The 19,984-nt window shown below is 34.0% G+C and overlaps 1 protein-coding gene across 1 annotated transcript in view; it reads right to left on the reverse strand.

Moving 5' to 3' along the window:
• Positions 1-19,984, reverse strand: part of CSMD1 (CUB and Sushi multiple domains 1) — a 1,239,551-nt gene that overhangs the window by 372,737 nt on the left and 846,830 nt on the right. Inside the window, exon 11 of the mRNA XM_030037616.2 lies at positions 3,040-3,143. Coding sequence (XP_029893476.1) covers positions 3,040-3,143 — 104 coding nt within the window. The remainder of the gene's footprint in view (positions 1-3,039; positions 3,144-19,984) is intronic.

Here is a 19,984-nt window from a genome sequence, read left to right on the forward strand (position 1 = left end):
ATTGAGTACTAAGTTTACAATAAATCACCCAGAAGGAGCTACTACCTTGAGGGCTCTAGTGCCTGAGACCTGGAAAGTTTTGTATGAGGCTGAGGCTTGTGTGCTCAGACATGGCAATTTTATGTGGAGGGGAAAGGTTCAAATCACTTAGAAATTAGGTTTGGATTTAGAAATGTATTTATTTTTGTGTATTTAGTTCAAACTAAATTGTAAAAGCTATGAAGTTTTAGAATCAAATGCATGAGTTTCTACAGTGATATTTTGTAGAATTTCTGCAGAAATGCTGGCATTTAAGCTGCCAACAGAAACTTGCTCAGCATAAGAAAAGCTATATTATTTTTAAGAGATGCCGAGAAATTATAAATTAAATATAGCCAGAAAAGTCTTTGCTATAAGCTTCTTCATTCCCCTGAGAAGAATAAAAACCTGCAAGGTGCTGCTCAAACCTCGTTAAATACAACAGAAGTTATTAAAACCAACTAATAGAAAATTTTTGTAAGAAAATCACTTTGACATTTAGTTATGAGCTTTCTCATGGTAATGTAGTCTACAAGTGGACCTAGTGTTTTATGAGGAAATTTACTTTACATCCACAGAAGACCTATCTCCAAAGCAAGTGAAATGGAGCGTATCTGTGATGCAGTTTAAATATAATGTATTTCATAATGCATGATACAATCCAGTGTTTAATAACTGCAAAAACAGTGTCATCACAGAAATTCAGATTAATTACTAATTATTGTGATGCTGTAGTTTCATACTTGGGCCTTCCTGTATTTCCACTGTACATAAGAAGCTATTAATCACTTACTTTCTCAAATGATTTTCAGGGTAATGCTAATGTACAAAGTATTGCAACCCAAAAGGCAGATAAATTTAATTGCATAGACCTCATTTTCGCCAAAGATACTGTTTACAGTGAAGATGGAAGGACCAACACTGTACTGTAATTCTAAGTGATAGGCTGTAGAGTGATAAGGATAAAATAGTAGCTATTTTAGTCAAAAATCATACTGAAGGAAGGGCTAGAAGAAGTACTGCATGTCTCTAGTGAGAACATTGTACTAGTGCCAGAAATGCCAATGGTAGATTCTGAAGTGAATGTCTGCTACAGTGATCTTCAAAATGTTAGTAAAGTGATGAATAGTTATACGAGGTGATGTGATTATGGGGGCCTGCCTTCCTAAGATACCAAAAATAGCAATTAATATGAGCTAAGACTATTTTATTTGTTTGTTTGTTTGTTTATCCATCTATCTATCTATCTATTTATTTATTTATTTATTTTAGGCAGTCATGGAAAAGAAATGTGGAGTATGTGGGCACAGGCTAAATGCCTTCAAATGGAAAGGTAAAAAACCCCAGATTTGACGGTTACCTGATAAGTAATTTTAAAAAGGCAAACTTTGATATGTGAAATACTCACAGTGTAACAAACAGAATGAACAATATGGGGTACCAAATTTACTAAGTTCAAAAACTTGACTCTGAAGGAGTTTTGGGATCCCTGTAAGCCAAAATGTATCCCAATACAAAAAAGAAAAAGTGCAAATCCTTTTGTCTCTCACAAGCAGTTAAATTAACATCCCCAGAAAGACTGTTGCAATATTTAATTGGTCTGCAAAAAACACGAAAAAATAAACATGGGTGTTGAAATTCTCACTCCCAGCTCAAATCTTTTCTTGTTAGCTTGAAGTCTAAGCTCTTAACACAGGATTTCGTTCTTATTTTCTTTCTCAGGTACTCAGAACGTGGAATTCAATTTACTCAGTAGCAGCTACTTGGTATTGCAACACAAGAAACACACACATTGCGCAAATCCAATAATCCAATAATTTTCCAGTGTTAGCTTTTAAGACAAATTAAACTAGGTTTATTTATGTACTTTGATATCATAGTTCAGAAAATAGCCATTAATAAATACTATAAATTCATAAACAAATACACATAATGAAGTTATTGTCCACAGACTTGACCCTCCAAAAATATTCTAATTAATTTAAAATAAATTGTGTGGGTATTAAGTGCACTTATTTGTTATAATTACGTCAAATAAACATTTCAATAATTTATATGGATAAAAAAACCCCTCAGAGTATAAAATGATGACGGATTCTTTTTATGAAATGTGTTCAATATTATCTTTATCCAGTAGATTTCCATGCAATGTCAAGTAATGTTATTATGAAATAAATGCTGCTAGTTTCTTTTATTTAGTCACTGTGAATTTAACCCTGTAATTTTGTTTTGTGTTTAGTGATCAGGATTCATATGCTAACTTAACCCTCTAAAAGCTACAACCAAAATATCTTGTGACCACAAGCTCCCGTTATGAAGGAAGGAAAATGAGCATATGCAACCAAACTGAGGTGGTTAAGGTAGATGAGATTAATCAATCTGTACAGGATTCTATTCTTTCCATTAGCCCAGACAGTATTAAAGGCCTGTATCTTAAGATTAGCTATCTAGTTTGGAATTTTTCTTCAAATTTTTTTAAGTTCCTACACTTTCTACAGATATTATACTATATATAACATAGTATATTGTATTATATTAATCCATGAAGCATGTTTAACTTTACTGAAGAGTGGCCTATATGCTTTCATGAAAATTTTGTTCACAAATCCAATTTTAAGTATAAAAATTCTGAAATTAATCAATGGGTTATTTATTTTACACAAGTTGTATTTTCTGTTTGCTGAAATCCAAGTCTTTTTTTTATTCCTTTAATTGCTTGTGAATACAATTAGAGTTATACAGATAGTACTTGTTTTTTAAAAGAAGTTTTGCTTTTAAAAAAAATCTCTGTTCTCTGCAGTTTTTAGTCTCTGATATTAAAGCCTATAAAGATGCTACCAAAGATCTGGAGTGAATTTTGTAATAAAATTCAATTACTTTCAGAGAAAATTGTTCAAGCTTACATTATATAAACAAATTACATACATTAAAATTACAAAGTTAAATAGATATCTCATGATCCAGAAGAAACAACATATGACAACAAATTTCCAAGGAAAATTTTTTAAATTCTGTACTTACACATACAACACTGTTCTGGTATCACCAACTTTCCCAGCATCTCCAACAGTAAGAGTATCATAGCCTCTTTCCAGTTCAAACTCTTCAAAAGCAAGCTTTATGACCTATTAAAATTAAATAAGACAGTTATTTCAAGACATACCCACAGGTTATCTGATCTGTTCTAGTCTTCAAACAAATTAGTTGATTACCATAAATCAAGTCATGAAGCACTCACTCATGATTTCAGTTAGTATTACTTGATTTGCGAAAGATATATATAAAAAGCAGAAGTGGAGAAACTTCTGTCTCCAAGAAGGAAGTCTTTGCCATAGCGGTTTTGAGGTATCATATACTAAAGATGCCAATCACCTCTAACTGGCAATAATTGTTCTTATTATTGTAAAGTTATTATTAACATCAGTAAATTTTTTACCATAATAATTATATAAAAATTACATAGCATAATACTGGCAGTATATGAAATTAAAACCTTCTCATCAATACAATAAGATGATGGCAGGTATGAACTGTCAATTCGTAAAAAGGTGGAGGAGGGCTGGTGCACAGAAATACAAAAGCAGGTATTTCCTTGCATAAATTATAAACACTAAACTATGATTTCACTCCATGTCTAATCATGAATTGCCCAGAAAATTAAAAATGTATCCCTCAGAGTTGCTTGAAAAAGTATTTCTAATTTACTGAAACTGTAATTTTATAAGATAAAATAAAGTATGAAAATGGATTTAGTTTTGTACACAAGAACACATCTAAGACAAGCACTTTTTAGAGTTTGGTATTGGTGAGAAGTAGTTGCAGGTTATATGTAGGTATACATATGTACATTGTACCTTTTTGTATTTTGATACCAAGGTTTCTCCAGACAACTTGTGCAGTGAGTCACAGTGATTTTCCCGCAAAATTACTCATTTTACCTTTATACTAAGTTTTGCAGATAACCCTAGGCAGACTTTCACACAACTTCAGCCACTGTATGAAAATGCAATTAATTTCTCTTCTGTTTTGTGGCTAAAACCAGTATTTGGGTCAGATTTGGGCTTTCTGCATCAGCCATATTATGCTGCTATTTTGGCAGCAACATGTGAAAAGCAATGGTTTCCATCCACTTAAGTTTATTTCTATGTGATCATCAAGGCAGAATTCATCTCATCCAAATTTTAGCCCTGTAAAAAGGCAGCATCCAAGCTAATCCAAATTTTAGCCCTGTAAAAAGGCAGCATCCAAGCTAAGCTAGTTGTTTAAACTTTCTCAATGTTAAAAAAGAAAGCCAGCACATCTCATTTCTCCGTGTTGGAATGGGAAGAGTCTAGTCCTATAAACTTCAGAGAGGAACTTACACTACTAGAGCAGATGAGGCTTACATTGAACGATGTTACTTCAGTTTCTAACCCCCAAAAAAGCCTGTTTTCAATAAAATGCCCATTGATTTAAGATCCTGTATTGCCTCTTGCTATGAATTCATGTCTTGCTTCTCACACCTTGTTTTGCCATCTCTGCTATTTGTATGTTTATATTTTTAAAAGTATGGTAAAATTGACTCCAGGACAAAGACCCCTTGTATGTTTAAAAGTGGAGTTAATATTTACAGGATTGTCATTAAAAAGCAAAAGAGAAGGAGGTTTAAAGAAAAGCTAAATGTTCCTAGGATATCCATAGTTATGAAAAACATCAGTGACACAAATATCTGTATAATTATTTTGACAGAGGTTTGGTCAGAGGTTTTGTTTTGTGATCTAATACAGGTCCTTTACAGCATATTTTGTAGACCTGCCAGATGTTGAGATAAAGTGTACTGCATTATCTACATTATGTTTCAATAATCACAAGAATTTCAGGCAATATGCTGTAGATAAAATAATATGCATTTCCATCTGCTCCTGATGTACTTTCTAGTATTCCCAGATTATAACAGTGGTTAACATGCAAAATTTCATTACTAAATCAAGACTAATAAAGCCAAAGAAAACCAAGAAAAATATGTAGAAGCATAAAAGCAGAGTTGTTTCTGGCAATAAAAATAACTATGTATATAAGACTTTTAATACAATTTTTATTTTATGTGGGGGACGAAACCTGATAGAATATTCCTTGAGAAAATATGGTAATGTATTATTTAAATATGCTCCATTTGGTTAGACTCACAAATTCTTTTACATTACAATTTAAAAGCAAATGTGAATGTTCACCTCTTTAATAACAAACTAAGTTACAAAAAAGTAATTGGATATAAACCATAAATGAAAGATTTAAAGACCTGGTTAAGCATATAGGAAATGTCACAAGAAAAGTTTCTTTATAGGAAATACATTCTGTGTGAAGAAATATTAGACAATGTTAAACGAAATCTTGTTTTCTTCACTTCCAAGTTAATTGTTATTCTATGCTAACACATAAAATGTGTTGGAAAGACATTCAAATGATTGAGAGTTAAGAGGTCTAACTTAAATTCCTTTAGTATGATTCATAAAACCTAAATTTTACTATGTAAACATTAAGCACACAGTCTAATCATGGTTCCTTCTACAGTGAGTGGACAGAAAATGGCACCCAGAACGCAAGTCACATTACCTGTCTTAAGGTAGACCAAACTGCCATTTAGAGTTACCCTTTCCATTGACTCCCTGGTGAGTTTGGAGGACTATGGGACACTAATGCTTACATAGATATATTTAGATAAAATTAGTTCCTCTGTAGATAAAGCTCTGAATCATCAGAGGAATTTTTAAGATTTGTTAGATGGAGGGAGGGTTGTTTGTCAGTTTATTTTTGAGAACGAACGAACATAAGACAGTTTTGTACGGATATAGATATGAATACAGCATGGGAAAAACTTTAAAGGATTGAACTAATATCAGCAAGAACAATATACCCATATGTGGTTAAATAATATTGATTTATATACTGGGGGAGAAAAAGCAGCTCTGAGACGCTTCTCCAGATTTAATGTTGTTTTGCAATTAAAAAAAATCCAGTAATGCTAATCTGATCATCATCATTAAATATGCTTACTTTGAACTGATTAAAATAAAGAAAATAATTTTCATTAAGAAAAATTGGAAACACAAAAATTACTTCCAAACCTATTATGTTTGTTTCTGGATGATCAATGATACTTCTTACAGAAGAATGATCCTGTTTGCTTTCTGAAATGTATGAGTCAAAATTCCCTTATAAGCAACTCAGAATGGTTACTTATGGTTAGATAAATAGCCTGTGAAAACAAAAAAGCTTAAAAATATGAGACATCTAAGGAGGTACCTATATGGAAGTTCTGCAAGTGAATTTTCTGTCATAATTACTTTTTCCTTAGAAGCATTTTCCTTTATCCTAGCCACATGCACGCTTTATATTTCTGGTAGCATAACTACTATAGCAAGTAATGGGGAAAGGCAGCACCAGAGTTGTACTAACAGAAATTTCTGTATGGACATTCTTCCTGGAAGAAGCAGTAGGGAACACAGCAATGTGACACTTCCTAAATGCCTAGGTGTACATGTTCTTTTCACTACTAATAAGACCTGTTTTATTCTCTTTTAAATATGTTAGAAATTTATGCATTACGGTAAATACAAAGTAAAAAATGAAAGCAGTAAATTTTGTATTAAGATACAAGCAGAAAAGAGAACTACCTGTAAGATGTCTCTTATATTTACAAGCAGATCAAGCAAACAACTTCAGAAAAGCACATGTGCTAGTGGAATTGTGTCTTATTAAAAAAAAAAAAAAGAAAAAGAAAAAGAAAGAAACAGGGCCTCCTTGAAGGAGCTCCTCTTAAAGATGAGAAAATGAAATGAGACAGTTTGTTTCCTCAGTAAAACTACAGTAAAATATATGAAGAACAGGGAAATAGAATTGAGGATCCTTGAAGTTTTAAAATTATAAATAGAAAATGTGTTCGTTACAAAGGCTTTGGATGAAAGGTGTTTACAACTGTTGCAGGTTACTCCATTTCATTGACATATTAGCTTCAACTATAATAGTATTTTCCTCCTTTGCATCTTCTCCCTGCTGCTCTGTAAACTTTAAAAGTAACACGTTCATGCAAATGTCCCTGGCTGTCATTTCTTTTACAAACACCTCATACTCAAAGGGATTTGGAAGTGAAAGAAGCCATTGCTACAGGCACGAACATGGAAATATTACTATAGTCTTTCAGATTATTAAATATTTTTAAACTTTTTAGTAGAAATGAGCCAGGTGATTAAACCAGAGCTTTAAACAAGGTTGTGGAGCATCTATTTCACTTAAAGAACAACACAATATAGAAACAATTTCAAAAGATGAATCCAGCATTAGAGAGTACATACACGGAGCCAGTATTCCTTAAAATTTTAAAAAAATGTGCTGTTTCCCTAGCCCACCTCTCCTACAGTGATATGCCTTCAAGTCTTAAGAGTCACTGTGACTATGCCCAAAATCCTGTGTAAGAGGAAACATAGCTCATTGACTAGAAATAGCAATAAAACTAGGTAACTCTTATGCACAAATTCTATGGATGATTAAATTTGAACTCCAGACATCTCTTTTTCACCAACTCAAAAAACCACAAGAATGTCCATATCAAATTAGTGTGATCAGAGGATAATCACTATTTTTAGGTACAAGTTATAAATACAGAGGAATGCCTTATAGAAGTATGACCACAATACTGAGACCATGGCAACAGTAAGCATGAAGAAAATACAGGTACGGGAACATTTTCTAAAATATAAGGGAATTTTTTAAACACAGCATTAAAGACATTTTCTGCAAAGATTCTTTAAGAAAGTAACAGCACTTCTCTCTCTTCTCAGGATCATACAAATACAGAACATTTTTAAATGGGAACAATGAGAATTTATTATAAATATAGCTCTTAGGCATCTCTTTTTGCAAAAATATAAATTTGTAACTGGGTTTCAGTTCCCTTAAGTCACCAATGAAAACAATAAAGAAATTCTGAAACAAAAAACATCGGAGAAAATGTTTAATTAAACTACAACTTTATTAAACAACATATTATGAACTGTCTAACATTTTAGGTGTTCACAGGAGAGATGTGGCAGACACAGTTAATGGACCCCGTAGAGCTATGCTGCTTGCTAGCCACTAAATATTTGCTACATTTACTTCCTCATATGCCAGTAACTAAAGTAGAAGTCTAACGACCTAACGTATCTGAAGACAACAAAGTGCTGTCTTAATTAGAACCTGAATCCAATCCCCTATAACCATCATCTTTGTTAACATGATCCACTAAATAGTGTGAAACTGGTGACTGCCTGTACTGGTTTTGGCTAATTTTCTTCACAGTAGTTAGTTTAGGGCTCTGTTTTGGATTTGTGCTGAAAACAGCATTGATTAACACAGGGATGCTTTAGTTATCGCTGAGCAGTGCTTGCACAGAGCCAAGGCCGCCTCTGTTTCTTACCCCACCCCACCAGCGAGGAGGCTGGGGGGGCACAGGGAGTTGGGGGGATACACAGCCGGGACAGCTGACCCCGACCGACCCAAGGGATATCCCACACCATCCTATGTCATGCTCAGCAATAAAAGCTGGGGGAATAAAGAGGAAGGGGGAAAGTTTGGAGTTATGGTTGTTGTCTTCGCCAGTAACCGTTAGGCGTGATGGAGCCCTGCTTTCCTGCAGATGGCTGAACACCTGCCTGCCCATGGGAAGCAGTGAATGATTTCTTTATTTTGTTTTGCTTGTGCGCGCAGCTTCTGCTTTACCTATTAAACTGCATTTATCTCAACCCACAAGTTGTACCTGAAGGCATAAATGCCTGTGCCCAACATAAATCATGGGTATGTATAATGTCACTCATAGAAAATTTTGCACCCAGATAATGAAATTTTAGTTACCAAGAGCTTCCAAAGTTAGATATAAATTGTATTCCAATTGTAGATCATCTGCTGTTTTCCAGACAGTAAAGATGATTCAGCATTATTTTAAACCATTAAAGGTAAACAACATTGTGTCTATGCACATTTTCATCCTACCGAGAAATTTGCTTGATATTCAGTGAAGATATTTCATCTCAGATATAAAAAAAAGTAAAACTGTTATTAATTTAGAAAACATAAATTGTTTTTAAATATGGAATACCTAATGACCAATTTTCCTCTTAAACCAGGGAAATGATAGACTAGCTGATACTCTTGAGATTGAATTTTATAAAGTGAAAGACAGCAAAGCATTTCTTTTTTTTTTTTCATATTCAATATGAAACAAGTTATTTCTTTTGCCTCAAAGCCCTTAAAAGGTAAACCATTAATCACAGCAGTATTATTAATAATTTGGCATAGGTACAGCTGAAATTAATAAGATGCAAAATTAATAACTCATAACTCGCAGGTTGAAATAGGCTGTCTCCAAACAGACAAAATAAAGTTTAGGCCAAAAATAAGGGCCTGTCCTGCAAAATTTTAATTCCTCCAGTTTTTGTTGAGTGACAGCAAATTTACTGAAAACACTTGGATTATTCTGTTTCTTATTTTGAAGAAATGTTGAAGGCTTTTGGTACTACCTTTATCCAACAGTTGCAGTTACTTAATAAGCAATTATAAAAAGAAATTTGCTTATTTTTCAGTATTGGCATTATGATTTATATTTCTTATTCTCAGGAACTTAATTTCGTTTTAGCCCACACTAATGACTTGAAAATAAACCTAATAACCACACCTGGTAGAAACTGAATAAAGATTAAAAGCAAATAACAGTAATAATAAATCAAATAATAGTAATCATGTAAAATAAAATGTGCTGATACTGTTTTAAAAAGAAAGCAAAAATAACAGTATAATCACAATAATAATAATAATTAAAAAATCATAATTTTCAAATCCAACACTGTTTTATAACAAGTATCACCAGCTGCCTGCCCCATGCCCCAAACATTTCTCAGGTAACTAAACAGAGATTGTCTTTTTCCCCATCATTTTTCATTCTTTGGATTGCCTATGATAACATAGCTTTTCTGTATCCTCTACATTGAATATACTTGCCATATCCAACATAGCCATTCCTCAGCAAGTTAATTAAGGCAGAATAATTTGAGAACTTTAAAAGAAAGTAATAGCACTAATCTTAAGAAAATCAGTTCATTTTGGTTTTGTAGTGAAGGTTAAGAAGTGGTTTGACACTGATCTTAGAATAGTCCTATAAGGAAGAACTTTCTGATAATGTATATATATAGTAAGAATGGACAGAGAGTGGCTGGAAGCTACAATTAGAAAAAAATACAAAATTAACTGCAAAAATTAGAATAATAAAATTCTTGTTACTATGAAGTGCCATTTTTACTGGTAGCTGTTGATTATATAAAATAGTTCTATAACAAATTGTGTATTTAAGTAATTTAAATACATCCACAGTAAGCCAATGAGCACATTATTCAACACAGTTTTGTTTCTTGTGTAGAGGGAGACACACACACAAAAAAAACCATAATGATGATTTCAGAGTTAACAGAGCTACCACAGTCTGTTAGTCAGTCAGATAAGAAGCTTGTTGCCAAGTTAGATTTTAATCTTCGGCAAGTGTCTAGATATCTTGTCAAGTTTCAGTTTACCATCTTAACTATTAAGACATTTTCCTTCCTCTCTTTTCGGTTTGTTTTATATATGTGCAATTATGTTGCCATTTCTAAATACACAGAATAGTATAAAGCATTAAAGGTTAATTTTTAAGTCAAATACCAAAGCCCAAGGAATGTTTCATTAATTTACGTGAGCCATATTTTAAATGAATTATCAATCATCAGCTTGATTTAAGTCTGAAAGAGAAAATCAAAACAATAAAAAGCAGAATTGCAAGAAGAGACAAACAGTCATTCATATGTTCACACTAAAAGATTTTAATTCATAACTTTTGGACAATTTTAAAGACAATTCTCTGGTATAGTAGCACGTTCTTCTATTTCTTATTTTCTGCCAAAGGAAAATGCCAAGTATACGCCTTTCATTTTTGCTCCTGTTGCTGCTTCAACTGTCAGAATATCAGTAGGAAACAAACATGGAAGTATAAGCTTTAAAGAAACACTATACACTCTTATAATTCTTTTTAACAGAACAATGAAAAAGAAGGCAAAAAAGCATACATTCATTACTACCTTTTCTTGCCATTCATGAAAAATAATCTCAACTGTGCTTATATCTTTGGAGATCTTTTCCAAAACATTTTAAGACTTTTTCTAAAATGGTGAGCAGCACCCGCTTGTGGAAAAGACACAGCAATGATAAAAATTAAAGAAATACTTTTAGATTTGCTGTTCAAAACAAAGTCTGAAAATACTGTTCTTTAAATTTGAAAATGAAAAGCTCCTAGTTAGCATTTGTTAAAAACAAGTTATATACAAACTACTAAGAATACATGAATCACCAGATAAGAGCTCCAATTTAAATAAGCGCTGACAATTTTACTTGTTAAATGAGCACATGAATTTTTTTGGCCTCAGAAATTTAAGCAGGAGAAACATACTTAGTTTACCCTGTTTGACTGTTGTGTTACTTCCTACAGTCTTTAAAGAATAGGTAAATTTTATTAATTAATCCAAAGCGCCTATCTGGCTTGATAGAGCGCAAGAAGTAAAGGGCTACATTAAGAAGTGGTTACATATGAAAGGTGCACATCCATTTATACTAACACAGATCTTTCTCTAGACAGAGCCCTAGGAAGGAATCTGGAGAGTTAGATCTCAGTTCTGCTATTATCGTGTAGTACTTCAGGCAATTCATTTCAGGTCCTTGAAAATTACTTATTTAACAGCATAATTCCTCAAGAGTTTCCTGACATTTTAGTTTTTCTTACTTCAACTTCATGTAAAACATGAACAAATGTCCTAGTTTCAGCTGGGATAGAGTTAACTGTCTTCCTAGGAGCTGGTACGGTGCTATGTTTTGAGTTCAGTATGTGAAGAATGTTGATAACACTGATGTTTTCAGTTGTTGCTAAGTAATGTTTAGTCTGAAGTCAAGGATTTTTCAGCTTCTCATGCCCAGCCAGCGAGAAAGCTGGAGGGGCACAAGAAGTTGGCACAGGACACAGCCAGGGCACCTGACCCAAACTGGCCAACAGGGTATTCCATACCATATGACGTCCCATCTAGTATAGGAACTGGGAAGTGGGGGCGGGGAATCGCCGCTCGGGGGACTAGCTGGGTGCCGGTCGGCGGGTGGTGAGCAATTGCACTGCGCATCATTTGTACATTCCAATCCTTTCATTATTGCTGTTGTCATTTTATTAGTGTTATCATTATCATTATCCGTTTCTTCTTTTCTGTTTTATTAAACTGTTCTTATCTCAACCCGTGGGTTTTGCTTCTTTTTCCCGATTTTCTCCCCCATCCCACTGGGTGGGGGGGGGAGTGAGTGAGCGGCTGCGTGGTGCTTAGTTGCTGGCTGGGGTTAAACCACGACAACAAAATATGACAAACATTCAAACTTCAGAAAAGGTAGATATTAAAAAAAATCTAATGAATTCCATATGTCCCGACTCAAACATCTTTGTACAAGATACATTGAGGGAATTCATATGCCTTTGTAATGATGTGTTGGCCAGTGGAATATCCAGGAGATAACAGTAACAAAATAACAAAGTAGTGTTCGTGTTCATGACCTTAAACAAAAATTCATTATGGGAAATCTATATCCTTATAACCAAACTAAGTATTTCTAACTCAAATGTTATTTTTGGCTGAACATGTTGGGTAAAGCCTATAGTTCATGCATTCTATAGCTATGAAACTAATTTTAAAGATAGTTTCCTTCAGTACTAATAGTCTGCCAACAGTAGCAGAAAGGTCTATAAGCACCTGTTTTCTCTGAGGAGTACTTCAGTTTGTTGGTTTCTTGTTATTATGGAAAAATAGTTCCAAGGGCAGAAACTATTTCATTTAGAAGGGTGATGGATCTTGACATCACACTGTATTGAGCAACCAGGCAATTGAAGTGAATAGTGGAAAGCCTCTGGAGGTACAGAGAGATGCCTGAATATTTATAGGAGTAAATGCCTCAGAAAAATAAAACATATCAGTGGAATTAATTTGCTAGAAATGTATACAGTCTTAGAGTTCAACTACTGTTTAATGCTATTCAGAATAGAAAACGGCAAGGTCTGAGCCATAGTGAGCCAAGTTAGAAACTCTGATAAAGCAGGTATGTGACTGTGTAATGGAAGATCATATTTATGGAATGAACTTTTAGAGGAAAAGCAAGCAGTAAGTCAGGATATAGTGTATCCTTCTTTGGGCTAAATTCAGATGCCCACACTCAGATATATTCTGTCATATAAGATGCCTCTACATCCTGCCTGACTTTTAACTGCCTCTCCAGAAGGATATGGATTTTCCTGTGTCGTACCTCCTAGCCTTGCATGGACATCTTGAATACCTGAGCATCTCATATAGTAATAGGCACCTGAGGATGGCCAAATGAATTGTATCCCTTGTGTCCTGAAGCATTTGATGTCATAAGAAGGAGCTTGCTCATATAGAAAACCTCTTATTTAAAATGATAAAGCATATAAACTGTTTATATATATTTATACAAGATTTTTTATGTACTTGATGAAAATGAATGAACTATGGCTGAATGTATATTCCTGTAATAAAAGTGTAATAATATTACATGGACATTGCATTGTCATAACACCGAGGTTTTATATAACTCTGGATAGTGTTTAGATAATGTTATATAGTACAAAGAAATTTAAATATATTGAGGTTAACTTAATTCATAATAAAAACTTGCAAATAAGTTTGCCTGGTATTTAAACTATGAATAAGAAAAAATTATGAATATGAAATTTTGGCATTCATATTTCCACATTAGCTTAAACTAACTTTCAAAGTTGCATTTTTCCCCAAGCTTTTCTTCCTACTGCATTTTTAAAATACACAACTGCATGGCTTATTGGTCCAAGTGTACTTTTGAAATAAGAAACAAATTGCTTTCTAAATAATTCGCTGTATTACTCTAGTAAACTAAAATTCAATGCTGAAATTCTAGCCCTGTTGAAATAAACAGAATAGATAAGGATTTTCATGTTGAAATATCGTCCCATCACTTCGTCTAATACCTCAATCTATTAAAAGGAAATTGTTTAAATGATTACCTCACAAATAGGCTAGCTTTCAGAAGTTCATCATACCTGTTTGTGTTTCATCTCACATTTTTTCCAATAAATACTGCGATAATATTCTAAATGTGACAAAACTTAAGTAATCTTGTATTAAACTAGAATGTGTATTTTTGAGCCAGAAAATAAATGAAAATTTAAACCAAAAAAAGAAACAATCTTGTTATTTTGGAGAGATTTGAATTACCTACTGTCTAAAGAGTAGTAAGAACGTTAGCATGTGATACCAAACTTTGTAATTTACTGGCCACAAATAAGAAGGAAAGGAGACATGAACTGCAGCCTATGGGAAAGACCCACATTCAAGCAGTTTCTGAAGGACTGTATCCCAAGAGGGGGACCCAGCACTGGAACAGGGGAGAAGTGTGAGGAAGGAGTGGCAGAGAGGAGCTGTTATTGAACTGGCTGCAGCCCGTACTCCCCACACTCTGCACTGCTTGGTGGGATAGGATGTAGAAGAGTCAGGCCTGAGAAAAAGTTTTTATTGTTGTTTCTCACCATCCTACTCTATTTTTAGCTGGCAATAAATTAATCTTCCCCAAGTTGAGTCTATTTTGCCCTTGAGGGTAATTGGTGAACAACCTCCCTGTCCTTATCTCGACCCATGAGGTTTTTGATCTTATTTTCTCCCCTTGTCCCTATGATGAGGGGGAGTGAGAGAGCAGCTTGGTGGGCACCAAGAAGCCAGCCAAGGTCAACCCACCACAACTATATAGGAGAATCGTCTTAACATTATAAACTGAAACATTAAAATTACTTTTAGTAAAATTACTTATTAAGGTATTTGCATTTAACTATATTAAATATTAATATTCTATTAGCAATCATGGTGAGAAAACAAAATAATTTCTCCCAAAAGCCATAAGAATAATGATAGTGATGACAGCACATACATTTTGAGCCTTATTCAGCAATGCTTCTCATAGTTTAAATTTCCAAAAATAAAAAGCACAACACAAAACCTAATTACATATTTAATCTTTTTGGTAATAAAAGTCTACGTACCTCAGCTTTAAAATCTAATCTCCCACACCTGAATGTACTTTCTCTAATCCTATACTTATGTTGAAAATGTCCCTCATATCCCAGTGATAATTAATATACTTATTTTCATCCTATGCCATTCTGTGTCATGAAATTTATCTGTATTAAGAGTAAGTGGTAAATATGATTGGCTTTAAGGATTACAGGCTTGTTTCTTATATCACCTACCTTGATTTTACATCTTTGCATCTGTAAGCATTTGAGTAGAGCTGTTCTTGACCTACATTCGTCAAAAATGATACCAGAATCAGTAAAGATAATCTCTGGTTATTAGTCTCAAAACCATATGGCAATCTGCTCAAATATGCAGGTAATACTGCCCTGTAAGAACGCATTGGGGCACAAGCCATTATTTGGATCTAATTCAAATTATATATGGGTAAACAGAACAGTTTCTGTCAGTTTGCTTAGGCATCATCTATAATGAATATACAATGAGGAGATTCTGCAAAAACTCCATTAAAATGTAAAGAGAACAGTAGAAAAGGGTAGCTGCAGTTTTCCTTCTGCAGTACTATATGACTTACTTTTAAATCATAGTGTATAATGTATAAATAACTTACTCCAGAGAAATAATTTTTATTTTACTTAATAGCAGAATGTGCTGTCAATAAAAGAAAAAAAAAGAAAAAAAGGAAGAATGGCTTTACAGATAAATTTCAAATACTTTTAGACCAGTTTTAAATAAGCCAGCTTGCTTCCAAAGATGTGTGCTTAATGACTTTCTTGTTGAAATTCTTATTCATTTAGATGCATGAAGATATCAGCTAGAAACTTAAATACAGTGTAAAACATTCTTCAGACAATCTGGGCCAGTGACTAAGTGAAGTAGATTGTAAGACACAAGAACAGTGCAAATTTGACCTACATGTCAATGAAACCTGCAAAAAACCTTAGGTGGAGTTACAGGTTTACTTTTGCTTTTTTTAGCTAATTACAAAAGAATGTTCTTGTCTTCCTGCAATTTCTTTTTTTTTTGTTTTGTTTTGTTTATATATAACTACACATAAGCCTTAAAAGCAAAGTATAATCACTGAACATTTTAGAAACATAGACAATCACAATAGTTCTGATTTTGAAATTGTAAGGAAGATCACAATAATACATTGCCATATTTTTTTATCATGATTTCCACGTGTTTATAGAAATAAGTGTAAAGATGCAATATATCATAAAATACTGTAGAATATCCCCCAAAGTACAAGCACAGTATGCATTTATTATATTTAGCACAAATTCTGACATTTGCATTATATTATTTTATCTCATAGTGCTGCAGAAAGAGACTTTGTAATGCAGTCTGGAGTGGGGGGCATTGATTTGGATAAATCATGTTCAGGTTTAGTCTTCACTAAAATTGATGTATCTTGAACAAAAATAACAGCATTGTATCAAAGAGCTTGAGAAAACATGATAAAACTGTGTCCCAGCACTTCATAACAAAAGCAGAGCACAAAATATCCCTGAAGGCTAGCACTATTTTTTAATACTTGACCAAGAAAAGGTATTCAGTCTTGACAGCATGAAATGAAAATGAAAAAATAATTTGATCAAGATAAATGAAAACAAATACATTTTAAAGTGTAATAAATGTTGTCCGTTGACATCTTCTATATTTAATAACATATTGGTGGCCTTTTTTACATGAAGACAAGAACTTACAGTAATACTTGTAATATGGCTTTTGTTATCAGGGACAGGATAAGATAGGGTAGGGTAGGGTAGGGTAGAACAGAATAGAGTAGGATACAGTAGGTTAGGGTAGGGTAGAATAGAATAGAACAGAACAGTTGGAAGGGACCTACAATGATCATCCAGTCCAACTGCCTGACCACTTCAGGGCTGACCAAAAGTTGAAGTGTATTATTAAAGGCATTGTCCAAATGCCTCTTAAACACTGACAGGCTTGGGACATTGACCACCTTTCTAGGAAGCCTGTTCCAGTGTTTGACCACCCTCTCGGTAAAGAAATGCTTCCTAATACCTAGTCTGATCGTCCCACAACACAGCTTTGAACCATTCCCACATGTCCTGTCACTGGATCCCAGGGAGAAGAGATCAGCACCCCCTTCTCCACTTCCCCTCCTCAGGGGACGAAAGTCTTCATGATAAAAAGAATAATAAAAGATTTATGATGTGAACTGTCCAATGCTGCCATGGACAGGAATTAATAGAAGTGCAGTATCTTAAAGCTGTACTTATCTAAGAGAAAATACCCCATGAACAATATCCTATGTACTTTTGAAGTAAAATACGAAAGGGGAAAGGGTCTGTAACAATTAGTGTCAGAAGACAATATTTGTTTAACATTTTATCAGGTTACACAGGTTGTTTTGTAGTACAACAACCTTAGTGATTATGATTTTGAAAATTAGAACTGTAAATTTAATTTGCATTTTATATAACTCTGTTTTCTTTTCTCATTAAATATGCATTTTCAGTACAAATTAAACAATATGATTGCTTCAATAGGTGAAGCAAAGGGTTGCCTCCCCCATATAAATGTTCTTTCTACAAAAATAGTTGAAGTGTTCCATGAACTAAGTGGAAAAGAGCAAACCAAAAGATGTTTAGGTTCTCTAATGTTTCACTCACATGCTACTGATTACAAATAATTTTTCACTTATCTATTTCCCTGTCACAAAATGTTTTTCCTTGATAGTACAAAGAATTTTCTTAGTATTTCAGTTTCCTGAAGTCACAAAACTTTACAAAACCAAATTAAGAGCAAAATTATGAAGTCAGATGTACCAGAACATGCAATCCAAACAAATAAAGAAATCAATCAAAGCCATCTGAAAAACTCTAAGCCATGCAATCATATAGCACCCAAGTTTTGTGCTACTGTGTGTGACACTATATAAAATTTCAGTGATCAAATTTTTATCTGCTGTTCCCCAGTTGCTGGAAAAATATAGACAATTTAAACAATCATGTTGACCTGTGACAAAACTGGAAGGAAAATCTATCTGCTTGACCTTGATTCTGTGGGATCTGCGAATTTTTCCTTGGGAATCTAGTGAGATGATGAAAGGAAATTTGATTACAGCATTGGGCTTCCCACCTTCTTCTAATTATGCAACATCTCACAGTTCTTTTCTAGCTGAAATCTGACATGGAGAGCAACAAGAACAATGACTCAGTTTCCTGCTCTGCTCAGGATGCACCATAATCACACCTTTTGATGAAAAGTACAGGTCATCTACATCCTCGAAGAGAGTGATGCTCAGGATGAGTTGAAACAGAAACATGGTTAAATGCATGACAGTCACTTAAAGCGTAGATGGGTAGAGGCCTGTTAAAACGTGTAACTGTAGATGAAAAAGTGTAAAGCAGGCATGAATCAAACCCACTGTGGACATGTAATTGTATTTCAGGTGTGAATGTTCAAGCCTTGAAAAACACACCCCTGCTCATTCCCACAGAGATGTAACTATGTTCCTTGGGTGGACTGCCTCAGTGCTCACTTGAGATATGTACACTGAAAGAGTATATCATTAAATGCAGCAGATTGCCAGATACACATAGCAGAAAGCAGTTTTGGCCTTCAGAATACAATGAATTAGTATCACCAAACACAATAGCTTTACGTACCCATACATATATAAAAACATATAGTCCATATACACAAACATATAGTCAAAAAATGCATACACACAGACAAATATGCATAAAACTTCACTAGGTTTTGGGGGTTGTTTGTTTTTTACAGTGCAGTGATCATTCCAAAATATTTTACTGCTCAACCTGGACTCCTGGAAGAGTAATTTCTGAGAAATAAATATTTACTGTCATCCTTTAGCTGAGAAGTACAAAACCTTACAACCATTTAATATGTGCTGTGAGAAAAGCAAATATTACGAAACCAGTAATTTATTTATACTGTGGATGTTTTCTTAAACATATACGAAATTAAATACACCTATGTATTAATAAGTTTCAATACATGCAACCACCACTAGAATGCCAAGTCAGTCACCTAGAGTAACTCTCCATTACAGCTGACTTCACTGTTCCACCTCGGGTCCCCTACTACCTTGTAACCACATAGCTCTGTAACGCAGTACTGCCACTCCTAATAACAGGCCACAACCTTTGTACTGAATTTGCAAGGCTTCAGGATTGGTGCTTGCCAGGTTTGCCCTATCTGAACTTTTCCTGGTGGGGCTGCAGCTTGGTTTTACTTCATTTCTGTGACAGCAATTTCTCTTATTGACCAGGTTTCTATGGCTAGTTTACTTTTGTTTATCTTTCCATAGTACAACCATAGTTTTATACAGATAGCTGTAACAAGTAGTTGTTCTATTATAATGAGATATTTATGACTTTTACAAAATTATGTAGGAAAAGGGAATGTGGATTTGGCATAACTGCAGAGGCCTTGAGAAATTGAGAGACAGGATGAGGTCTATGGGAGTAGACAGCATGGGATGATAAGAGATGAGATACAGGCTTGGCACTGTGGACCCCATAGCTATAAACCACTCACCATAGGTCAAGAAATGTAGACCCAGAGCTGGGCAAAATTGGCTTTAGGGGTAACAAAGAGAGTGAAAAACAGTATCTAATATACATAAAGCATACCGTATATAGTAAATTTGGATGCAATGCAATCTGAAGCTGCAGATCAATAAAGATAGATAACAGTGTAAAAGTATATTAGCAAACATATAAAAATCACCCAAAGTGGGTCTCAGGGGAGCAAGAACAAAGCATTATCATCATCATCATCATATTTATGCCAATGAAAAACTGCAGAGGCTGATGACTTATGGTGTT

Source organism: Aquila chrysaetos, chromosome 15 (genome assembly GCF_900496995.4).
Source record: "Aquila chrysaetos chrysaetos chromosome 15, bAquChr1.4, whole genome shotgun sequence".
Classification (NCBI taxonomy): domain Eukaryota; kingdom Metazoa; phylum Chordata; class Aves; order Accipitriformes; family Accipitridae; genus Aquila; species Aquila chrysaetos.